The sequence below is a fragment of the Falco cherrug genome, chromosome 1, assembly GCF_023634085.1.
Source record: "Falco cherrug isolate bFalChe1 chromosome 1, bFalChe1.pri, whole genome shotgun sequence".
Classification (NCBI taxonomy): Eukaryota; Metazoa; Chordata; class Aves; order Falconiformes; family Falconidae; genus Falco; species Falco cherrug.
This window is the reverse complement of record NC_073697.1, coordinates 120,972,148-120,984,265: the sequence shown is the minus strand read 5'-3', so window position 1 is coordinate 120,984,265 and position 12,118 is coordinate 120,972,148. Positions and strand designations below refer to the sequence as shown.

General features: G+C 47.8%; 1 protein-coding gene across 1 annotated transcript; it reads left to right on the top strand.

Moving 5' to 3' along the window:
- Positions 1-1,758: 1,758 nt before the first annotated feature.
- TOB1 (transducer of ERBB2, 1) lies at positions 1,759-6,566 on the top strand. The gene is made up of 2 exons (XM_055698262.1): positions 1,759-2,030; positions 4,621-6,566. Exon 2 carries the CDS (start codon positions 4,758-4,760, stop codon positions 5,733-5,735), a length of 978 nt encoding a protein of 325 aa, XP_055554237.1. The 5' UTR covers positions 1,759-2,030; positions 4,621-4,757; the 3' UTR covers positions 5,736-6,566.
- The last annotated feature ends 5,552 nt before the right edge of the window (positions 6,567-12,118 follow it).

Genomic DNA, 12,118 nt, shown 5'->3' with positions numbered 1-12,118 from the left:
GCAGTTTTTCCCACTTCAAAGGGAAATCTGCTGCTGCTGCTACCCTGGCCAGTGCAGCACTGAGCACAGCACCGAGCACAGCACCACGCCAAACTGTGTGCTGACACAGCCGGCAGTACCTGTCCGTCTGCTCGGTGTTTGTTGTGCCAGGGAGATTTCTACGTTTTAATTTAGGGGGAAAAACCCCAACCACCTGTATTTGTCTTTCCACCTTATCTGCTCAGGTAGTTATTTCACATTGTCTCTTAACTTTCATGGTGGAAGTAATGACAACTTGTTCAAAACAAACAAAAAAAGACTCTCGTTTGTTTTCCTGGCCACGCTACGGCAATTCCCAGGAGTCACCTTGTTGCCAGTGCTTATAATTTTATCATCTTCATGCTTTATTTTCCATTTGGGGTGCACAGTGATGACAGATGACCCAATTTTCACTGAAGGACTATAACACGTTAAAAACAAATGAAAAATAGGGGGGGAAGCGTGACAATTTTGAGTCTGAATTAAGATTTTAGAGTTGTTTGCAACAGCACGGTACTAGCTGCATCAACACTGATACATCTGAATAAAAACGTGTTCTCCGCTGAATTAGGCCTTCCAGCAGAAATGTTCAGCTATGGAAAATCCCAAATATTACCCTTGCCATCTTCCCAAACATTCCGGCTGCTGGGCTGCTGCCTCCCACACAGCCAGTGACACGTTCTGAGCTGCAAAGGGTTAAAGTCCTGGCGCTGCTCCTGACTGGCATTTCCAAATCTCCCCGGGGCCCCCTCAGGCTCAGGCCCAAACGCTCCGTTTCTGCACAAACACCGCAAGAGACGGCAAACCCCCTCCGAGCGCGGCCCTGCTCGCCGACCCCGGCCCCAGCAGCACCGACACCGAGGGGTGAGGGGCCAGGCCCGGGGGGTTCTGGAGCGGAGGGCACGGCCCTCCCGCACCGGGCCTGGCTCCCGGCCGGCCGCCCCCAGCCGCTGGCCCCCGCTTCGGCCGTGCCCCGCCTGAGGAGGCGGCCGAGGCCTGCAGGCCCGAGCCAGGCCGGAGCCAGGCGCGGCCCGGCCGGGCCTCACACGGCGCCGCGGCGCTGAGGGGGCCGCGGGCATTCCCCCGCCCCCCGGGTAACTCTTTTCCCCCCAAAACTGGGCTTTGACGTCTCCCTCCTCGATACGCAGTGACCAATCAGGCGGCTCCCCGGGCGGGCAGGCAGCCAATCGGTCAGCGTTGCTACCTGTGGGGAGTATTTTTAGCAGCGGCGGAGCGGGGGGGGGGGGAGGGGGGGCTGTGAGGGGCTGCCCCCCCCTCCCCACCGAGGGGAGGCCGCCCCCGCCAGCGGCCCCGGGACGCAGCCTGGCCCCTTGCCCCCAGGCGTGAGGGGCTGCGGGCGGCCCCGCTCCCCGCCGCCGTTCGGCCGGCCCTCCGCGGAGCCGCAGCCGAGGTCCCCGCGGGCCGAGGCCGCCCCCCCCCCGCCGCGGCGGTCATGGGAGATGTAGTCCCTCCCCCCACCCTTCCCTGCGGAGACGAGGGGCGCGAGGGCAGGGTTTGACGTCGGCAGTGACGCAACGGTGTTGTGGGGTGAGGCGCTCGCTGACGTAGAGAGCGGCCCCGCCACGCCGGGGTGGGGGAAGGGGCGGCAGCAGCGGGGGGCGGGGCCGGGGGCGGGGCGCGGCGGGTGACGGGCAGGCGCGGGCCGGGCGGGCGGCGGGGGCGGGGCCGGGCGGGGGGCGGGGGAAGGGAGGCGATATATGGGGGCGCGCCGGGCGGGGAGGCAGTAGCAGAAGGAGCCCAGCTGCGGCGGCCGAGCGCGCCCGTCGTGGGGGTGTGAGCAGCGCAGCCCTCCCCCCCTTTCCCTCCCCCCCCTTTTTTTTTTCCAACCCTCCCCCTCCCTTTTTTTTTTTTCTCTTTCCTTTCCCCTCCCATCCTCGCCGAGGGAGCCGGCTCTCGGAGATGGGGGTCGGGTGCTGAGCCGCCCCCCCGCCCCCCCCCGCACTCACACCCCCGCCGGGACTGTTTGCACTACCCCCCGCACACCCACCCGGGTGAGTACCGCTCGCTGAGGGCGGGGGCGCCGGCCGGCGCGGGGGTGTGCGCTGGGCGGCGGGGCCCGGGCCGGCGGCAGCCGCTGAGGCGGGGGGCTGGGGCAGCCGCCGCCCGGCCGTGAGGCGAGCGAAGGGCTGAGGCGGGCGCGGCCCCGGGCGCTGCGGCGGGGGGCCCTGAGGCGGCTGAGGCGGCGGTGCCGAGGCGGTCACGACCCCGCGCGGCCGGGGAGAGGGGCGGGCACGGCCCCGCGGGGAGGGGCAGTGCCGGGGGGGCCGCGGCGGCGGGGAGCCGGGGGACAGGAGAGCGTGGGGGCCGCCGGCAGCCCCTCGGAGCCGGGGGCTGGGGGCCAGGGCACGGCTCGGGAAGCCGGGCGGCGGAGGGTCCCTCCCAAGGCGGTCCCTGGACGCGCTCAGCCTGGGAGGGGTGAGCGTTGCCGGCTGACTAATCGCTGCTGCCTGGCCGGGCCTCTCCGGGCAGCGCTGGCAGCCGCCCTCAGGACCCTGCCCGGCGGGGGGGCGGCCGGGGGCGCCACCGGGCGCGGGGTGCCGGCCTGAGTGCCGAGGGAGGGGGCCTTGAACCCCCCCCCGCCCCCCTCCTTCTAGTCATCTCCCATCCTCAGCTTTATTTTCTCTTTGACGGTCTTAGAAAATGCTCCTCTTCCTCTCCCCCCCCCCCCACCCCCTCCTCCTCCTCCTCCTCCTCCTCCTCCTCCCCCCGCCGCTGCCGGAGCTCCCAGGCTGTGAGCAGAAATCTAATGAGACCCGACTGCCTGGTTATGTAACTCCCCACCGCGCTTAAGGCTCCTGCCCCGGCCGGGGCTCTGCCCGGCAGCACCCCGCCGCTGGGAGAGGGTGTCCTCTTTACATAAAACATACATATTTAAAAAAAAAACAAAAACAAACCAACTTGGAAACGATCAAGCTCCATTTGTTTGACCAGCTGCTTGTACCGTAGTTTGGGGGCTTAAGAAAAAGCTATAGCGTCCACCCGGTGCGCCTTGAAAAGATCATTTCTTTCCTAAAGGACGTGGGGGGAAGGGAAACGAAACAGATGGATTAATAAATCATTTTTAAATGCCCCTTCTAACCCACCCAATCAGCTTTTCTGTACTGATTGTGGCCCTTTTGTAAATATCTTCTGTTTGCCCTTGATCTTTTCCTTATCCCCACCCAGTGCTGATCCAGCAAACGTTTAAAGGTCGCCTTATCGTACAAGCTTTCAAACTATTCCCATACCATGTTGGGGAGAACGCGAGTGGCTTGGAAATAGGGTTCCAGACTTTATAAGGAGATTATTTGGAGCAAGAAATAAAAAAGCATTGTATTCACTTTGTCAAAGGATTTTCATACTGACTTTGATTCCTCTAATCTTTAGTGACAGCTACGCTACATTTTGTTCATAGTGATGCAGTGCAGAAAAGGACACTCTTAATTGAAATTCTCATTGGGCATTTCACTTGAGCCAAAAAAACCCCAACCCCCTATTTTGTTTCATTGGAACTTTTTGAACAAAAGTGTTTCCTCTGGATGAGTACCTTTATGCCAAGGTACTGCAGGATTTTTGTTAGCAGTATGTGTGCTAATGCTTGAATCTTGTCCCTTTAACTTTAGATAGCTAATTTCTCTTTTGTTCTTTGTGAAGGAGTGGCAACCATATTTTATATTTAATATAAAATGGAGTCGTGGAGAAGAAGAGCAGTCGTTTTTGAGGCTATCCAAAGCTCTTAGCTCTAGTAACTTTGTGAAATCTGAACTATAGACAGCGCGATAAGTGAATTTTGTATATATTAGTAGATTACATCTGATACTATAGAATAATTTGTAGAAAGGGGAAAAATTGTGAATTAATGTATTGTAACCATTTCGTGGTCGTTGCCACCCTTATGACAGAAGATACGTGCATCTATTTTGTATGCATTGACCGCATTACCAGTTTAGCTATTCTGAGGAAGAATTGTATGTATATGTGCAGCGGACATTTTCTCTTCGGTTAGCATAATTTCACCAATGCGCAGTTTATGCAGATGGTTTGCTTGGACTTAAATGTTGCATAATTTTAATTACTTGTGTGAAATCTTCTGAAGCAACTGTTCACATTTTTATAATACTGCACCTTACAGTGCAGCCAATATGTTTGCAAACTTTAAAATGATAAATGACCCTTGGCCGAAGACCTTTCAGGCTAAACTAATAGCCTGGTGCTAAATTCTGCAGCTGAGTACTATAAATCATTCAAATATGGGTTGGTAACTGAACCCTTGACAGGCCTGGCAGTTCTGTGATGCTTTAAAAATTATCCTTGCTGCTTTGTGAATAACTAAACGGCAAGCTCATGTGATTTTGAAATGCCCCATGCTGTATATGTAAACACACGCCTAGTGCATCTTCTGCAGTGTTGTTCGTAAGTCATGCTGAATGTGGCTGACATCCTCACCTTCCGCAGGCATGAACATAAGTGGTTTGATGCACATATTTTTTGCCTTACAAAGTAACCTATTTTATGCAAAAAGTGAAGCTAAAAGAATAGGCCTTAGAGCTTGATCTTACACTTTCCTTATTTGGATGTGTTTGCTTTTGTTTTTTCTTAAAGGAACAAGAGCACTCAAGGTGAAGGATAATAATCAACTAGAATCAGCACTTTGAATGAAATTTTGTTCCCCTGTGGCATCTTGAACACTTTCTTCTTCGGGTTTTGAAACAGACTTATAACTTTGTGGCATAGCAACTATGCAGCTTGAAATCCAAGTAGCACTCAATTTTATTATTTCATATTTGTACAATAAGCTTCCCAGACGACGTGTCAACATTTTTGGTGAAGAGCTTGAAAGACTTCTTAAGAAGAAGTATGAAGGGCACTGGTATCCAGAAAAGCCATACAAAGGATCAGGGTTTAGATGTATACATATAGGGGAGAAAGTGGACCCAGTCATAGAACAAGCATCCAAAGAGAGTGGTTTGGACATTGATGATGTTCGTGGCAACTTGCCTCAGGATCTTAGTGTTTGGATTGACCCATTTGAGGTTTCATACCAAATTGGTGAAAAGGGACCAGTGAAAGTGCTTTATGTGGATGATAATGAAAATGGATGTGAGTTGGATAAGGAAATCAAGAACAGCTTTAACCCAGAGGCCCAGGTGTTCATGCCAATTAGTGACCCAGCATCTTCAGTGTCTAGTTCTCCTTCTCCTCCCTTTGGTCACTCTGCTGCTGTGAGCCCAACTTTCATGCCCCGCTCCACTCAGCCTTTAACCTTCACCACTGCCACATTTGCTGCCACCAAGTTTGGCTCGACCAAAATGAAGAATAGCGGCCGTAGCAACAAGGTCGCCCGCACTTCTCCCACCAACCTTGGCTTGAATGTCAATGACCTGTTGAAGCAGAAAGGCCTTTCCTCCTCCATGCACTCTCTCTACGGGCTTGGCTTAGGCAGTCAGCAGCAGCAGCAGCAGCAGCAGAAGACTTCTGCCCTTTCTCCTAACGCAAAGGAGTTCATTTTCCCCAACATGCAGGGTCAAGGTAGTACCAGTAGCATCTTTCCTGGTGACAGCCCCCTTAACCTCAGTCCTCTCCAGTACAGTAATGCCTTTGATATGTTTGCAGCCTATGGAGGTCTAAATGAGAAGTCTTTTGTGGATGGCTTGAATTTTAGTTTAAACAACATGCAGTATTCTAACCAGCAATTCCAGCCAGTTATGGCTAACTAAAAATAAACCGAAAGTGAAATATAAGTAAATACTATTGTACAAGTTAAAATGCACGTACCCAAGGGTGTATCTTTTTTTCCACCTCTTGAGATTTTTTTTAAGGCTTGTAGTATGAATACATTCAGGCTTGGTTAGATAAATACAACATGCATCATTTTTTCATTTGCCAACCAAGCACAAAATTATTTTATACTGACTGTACATTACAAAAATATACTCTCAAAATATGGCCTCTTACAGTATTTAAGATATAGCAAGGTCGTGGCTGATTTTTTTCATGTGTCTATATATATATGTACACAAGCATATATGTATATATATATTTAAAAAATTGGCACTAATAGGTGGGTTTATTGGTCTTTTTCTAATTGTATAATTTAATTTAGTACAAAGTTTGTAAAATATCAGAGTATATATATTGTTTCTACAACATGGTATTGCATTTATATCTTTTTACTACAGTGATCTGTGACAGCTGCAGCAGCTTCATGTTGTATTTTTTTTACTGAAATTGTAAGATATCCATCTTAAAGACATCAATTCTAAAAAAAAAAAAATAAAAAGTTGTGTACAGAATATTCCTTAGTGGTGGAATTAAAATGTACGAAATATTTGCTTTTTTCAAAAGAAACACAAATTGTATTTTCTGTTAAAAGTTTAAAGATTTTTGCTATATATTATGGAAGAAAATGTAATCGTAAATATTAATTTTGTACCTACATTGTGCAATACTTGAAAAAAGGTATAAAAGTATTTTGAGTCAGTGTCTTACATGTTAAGAGGGACTGAAATAGTTTATATTAAGTTTGTATTAAAATTCTTTAAAATTAATTCACTGTTGTGGTCTTTGTTTTTACTGTTCTGCTGAAGATCAGAGCGCTGCGTTTATTGTGTTGTCAGTGCTAATGATGCAAAAAAGTCTGACTCAGTGCCTCACAAAGGAGCAATGGAAAGCGTTGCTGTGTTGATGCACCACAATAATGGGTTGCTTTACCTAAAATACTACTGACAAAGCACATAGACTGATTAAGTGTTTGCCTACAATTATTTGAGCAAACTTTCGCTTGTTTTCTGTAACTGCAGCTCACTGAAGTCAGAAGGTAATTTTATTTTGTTTTTTTCCTTGAGAGTTAAGACTATAAGCTCTGTGAATGGTGAGTTATTGTGTGATATGATGTATCTAGAAGGGACTCAGGTGATCCAGTGAAATTCACTTGCCATGGCACCAGAATGGATTTGAACTATTATCTCGAGAGGTCCTAGACCAGTGCATCAGCGTTCTGTTTCTGTATTAGGGATTAATAGCTCAGAAACTAAACTGAATAAAAGTGCTGATTTACAGTTTACTAACTCATTGTAAACTTCCATTTTTTTATGCTGTATTAAAGAGTGAAATGTAATGCAACTACAATGTGACATTCTAAGGGTTTTATTCTAGTGGATTTTACCGATTTTGACTTAATAGCTTCTCAAAATGTGAATGTGAGTGGGAGGAGAAAGAATTCAGAGGCTGACAAAGCAACTCAGCTTTTCCAGGGCTATTTTGAAGTTGCATCCCTTACTCTCTCCCATCTTTTTGGCAAATAGTGTTCCTTGCTAGTGGACATTGTCAAGGGGAAGAGAACCTCAACAACTTTAATAAGTAAGTCTAACAAACATCAGCTTATTTTCCGTGGAAGTTCCAGCTGTAGAAAGAGAAGAGACATGCTAAGTGGGTGGTCCTTTGGCTCATGGTGGTGAGTAATAACCTACAGGTTAAAATTACCTGAGCTTTAGTATTCTGAAACTGGAATTGGAGGGTGAAGATCAGTCTTTTCCTGTTTGATGCACTTGATTTTACAAAAGGTGTAAGTTGCGTGCACACATACACCCCTGGTTTGGTGTGAGCAGAACTTTGGTGGAAATGGCCTAGTGCTGGAAGGAAGAGGGTGTTTCTCAACACCACCGTGAGACCTTTGCTTTGGACAGAGCTGTGAAGACCTGAGCTGGGTGGAGATGTGAAGCCGACAGTGGTATCAATTTCCAGTGCCATGACAACCAATTCAAAAGCAATAATGGAGCGAAGGGTTTTTTAGGCTTCAACTGTCTCTGTTTAATTGGCGCCTTTTTATTGAGTTTGCCATCTGGTTTATCTTTCCACTAACGGCACATCAGTGGACAGGACTGTACTTAAGAAGTGCATAATTCGGTGTCTAATTTAAAGTGGATGACTTTGCTTTTAAAAGGAATTAGAAAAAGAATTAGGAAAAAAAAAATACTGGTTCAATTACTGGAAAATGGAGGATGTTATCTCTGTGTATTATTTCTATTTGTATGCCTAGACGTTATAAGACTCTACTACAGTTTTACTATTTAAAATACAATAGTAATACCTAAACTGCTTAGGACGTTGAGCAAGTTGACAGTGGAGACTGTACTACACGTTCTCTTAATATTTCTATTCCTGTGATTTAAACTGAGATCATTTGTCTTAAAGGTCATGGAGCTTATCCTCTTCCCGTGCTGATTTGTTCACTTCCACCGTAACCAGCTCTGCGTACGAAGGGCAGTGGTTTGCAACAAGGAGGAATCTCTGGAAACAAGGTGGTTTTTTTGCAGCACCTTTTTTAATACAAAGATTTTAATAAGCGGGGTTGTTTATGGTGCTTTGCAAGGAGACAATCTGTAGGGAGAGCTTCCAGTTTTCTCCGAAGAATGCAAGTGTGAAAATTTGTAATGCTTTTCCTTACTCCTTACAGAAATTAAAGATGAGTGCTTTCTGTTCAGTCTACTTCACCCATTTATTTATCTTTTGCTAAAGTTTGGTGCTGGATTTGTTAGCTCAGACATATACATTGCAACGTTCTGTTCTAAACGATTGCCAAGGCAATCTCTGGTTTAATTTGCACACACCCGGTGTTCTGCTCTGGAGCCGTGCTGTCAGGTAAGTGCGTTTCTGTGAGAGAAAGGGTGTCGGGAGGAGTAAAGGGGGCAAAGGAAGCATTTGCTCAGTTGTGCAAGTTCTTTTGTATTTTCTGTTGTGAACATGCAATTTTACTTCCTTAAAATTGCCGGTGTAAGTTAAACCTCGGAAGATGTCTTTAATTTACAGTAAAGAAAAGGGTAACACTGTAAGTACGCATCCCCCTTGATGCTGCTTAGTGCATCCTGTCTCTGCACCCGAGGTCCCCACCCAAGCACAAATTAAAATCACTTTCTTCTGTAAGGCTTGCTCGTTTCAGCACAATCCATTAACTTCTAAAAACCGTAATTTTGTGAAATGGAGCTCAGAGACACGTTGTCATGGCAGGGTAGCAAGGATTTGATGGACGGCTACTGTCTGTGCTACATTTGTTTTGTGGGTAGACAACGGACCTTACGCTTGATCAGAAGTCTGGGAGCGGTCGCCAAAATCAAATTGATCCGATTACTTCTGCAAAGGAGAGCCAGCTCGCAGGTGGAGTTCACGGTACGTAGTGCTTCCTTACTGCATCGTGTTCTCAGAGGTGCCTGCTACGGATGTGAATGCAGAGGGCACAGGCTGCGCTGGCACTGGCATCCCGGTGAGTACAAGTTTTGTAGTTCTCTTAACTTCAACTATCTAATCGACTAACTAATTTACACAAATTGAGGGCTGGGTGTAAGCCCCAGGAAGGTCCATCCCTCCTCCTCCATGCAAAATTCGAATGCTGTTACACATGGCGTGTGCGGCCTCTTGCTGCAGATGCCCGTGGCAGATGTATCCAGCCTGCCCGGCTGCCTGCGCCCTGTGCTCCCACCAGACTCCAACGTGCAAAAAAGCCTGTCGGTAGCAAACAGCCCAGTTGCATTTTTGAAATATCAAGTAACCAAACAACTAGTTGTTAAATCAGCTCTTTGGACCGGCAGGGGATCAAAGCAGAGTTCATGTACTGATCTGGCACCCCAGACTGTTCTATTAACGTTTCAGGAATAAATACCTCCGAGTTTGTGTTGGTAGGTTTGGAGCAGATGAAGCAAACCGGCGGTTCAGCACTTCTTTTTTATATCATCAGCAAGTTGATTTAAATTGAGTGTACAGAGTTGGCCGCATTCCTCTCATGAGCTGCATAAAAAGTTCGCTAAATCGAAGTGCCAGAGCAGTAAAATCCTGCTGAAGGGATTGTTTCCAAAGATGAGTGAGAGGAACTGTTAAACTGTTACTGTGGCAGCGCGCGTATGACTTTTGTCCTCTTGGCTTTATTTTAGTGACGGTAGTAAGGAGTTTTGCGTTACAGAAGGGAAAAAGCATTAAGGCTCGGGAACATAAACCACATTCCCCTTGGCGCTACGAGTTCTCTACCTCATAGACAAAATATGATCAGTGTGCAGGAGTAGCAGGTGTAAAATATTTTTAGAAAAAACCTTGGCGTACAGTGCAGACATCCCTCGACCCCCATCCTTTATTCTGTCCGCTTTTGTTTGTTAAGAACAACGCGTAGTATTGATGGCTGCAGTTTTGGTGGAACTTGCTGTAGTTTTCGTTTGGTAATTTAGCACTTCAGAGGCCTGAAATCAGAGATCCTCTCCTCCGAGAGCTGGGACACCATTACATTACATTGGAACAGTCTATAGCCTCTGTGCCCTCTTGGAGCTCATTGCGCTGCATTCCCTCGTCCCCTTGGCTCCAAGGCTGCCCATAGCATAAAACAAAAGGGGACTCTGGGAATGTGGTGCTTTAATTATTGTTCAGTGCCCCTGTGAGCTTCTCTGAGAAGGTTATACCTGGCTAATGCAATTAAAAGCAGACCTGGAAACCCACCTTTTTTTTTTTTTCCTTGGCAGAATATATTCATTCCGTGCTACACCCATAACCCTTCCTTTGTGTTTTCTGTCTCTCCCACAGCATCCTCGGAAGGACCGACGTGCTCTGCTGCCTGTGTTGGCTGCCTCTCGCTGTTTGCTCTGCTGCACCAGGCTTTCACGCCGCTCTTTGCAGCTGGACTCAGCTCCCGTCAGACCTCATCTCTGAAGCTGCTGGATGCCAGGAGCAGCTGTGCCGTGGAAGACCTCAGCACGTGGTGCTCTGGCCACCAGAAGGTACCCTCTCCCTCTGCCCTGGGTAGGCTGTGGTGGAGCTGGCTTCACTTTAAAGATGTAGCGTAAAGAACTACTGGATGTCGGGATACGGTCCAGGGTTCTGTTAGGTGCTCACAGTCTCGTGCAACTGGGTGAATTGGCGGCTCGGGCAGCCTCATCCAGTGACGCAACAGCCTGGGAGCTGTTAGTCACATTGATGGAAATGGGAGGTGGCAGGTTAGCGAAGAACATAGGATAACAGATGACAACTCAGGCACCCCACGTTCCGGATCTGTCTGTGGGCAAGTCACTGCCCTTTTCTGTGTTGGTTCCCACCTCTGTCTCCACTGAAATTCACTGTGAGCAGGTGTCAGCCGTTAGCTGGCAGTTGCTGGCCTTTTGCTGTCGATAAGGAACTTCATCCGATTTCTGTATGCCACAGGAACATCTGAGGCTGACCTACTGTTCTCTCCTTTTACTGCCTTTAGTCTCTGTGGCCTTTGAGAGTCTCCTCCATTGTACAATTCACTTAACGTGTATGGGATGACCTTTACATTTTGAAATAAGGCATGCATATAAAAGTGAAGCACTTGATTCTCATTGTCCATGGTATATAGAGTCTGATTCATCCACCATCGGAGCAGAAGGCCTCCGGAGCAGTGAGATCTCACATACTGACTATTGTGATTCTCTAAAAGAATTTCTGTGGGTGTTTCTATAGATACGGAAGTATATATTCCTCCAGTACAAATCATGTGAAAATTTTGCACCAGCCTACTCACTGAAGTTGCTGCTGGTCAAAATTAGATTTGCATACAGATTTTACAAACTAAAACAAATTCTTCTTTGATTTTTTGGTAGACCATAAGGTTAAGCATCCCGTGTACCAGCACAGCAACTGGGGCTGCTGGGCTCTGCCCCAGCTGTGCCATGAACTGTCTGCCCAGTCTTCAACAGGTTGCTTCAGCCTCGTCACGAGTAGTTTCAGTGTTTTTAAGCCTATACTTGAGCCTTTAACTCCCCGCTGAGTCTCAGATGTGGTAGGTAACTACAATTTATTTTTTTAAGCCAGCGGGTTCTCGGTCTGTCTGTGTCTCTCGGGGTCAGTCAGATACACACAGCACCCCTGTTTGGCAGTTTAGTGGGAAGAGTCCAAGATTCCTGGCTACCTGTGAAAACGTGAACACCTGGGGCAATTACCTACTTTGTAGGTATTTGTGAATCTCATGTTGTATTCAGTAACTGCTTAGAGCCACCGATCAAATTTTGCTTGAGAACATCTGATGTTTCATTTTTAAGTAATGCGTGAGGATGCTCTCCATGTGTGCCTCCTAGACTGTTGGAGTCCTGTCCTTAAAGACTCACTT

Excerpts from the sequence above, each read along its gene's own strand:
- TOB1 (XM_055698262.1), top strand. The coding sequence starts at position 4,758 with ATGCAGCTTGAAATCCAAGTAGCACTCAATTTTATTATTTCATATTTG.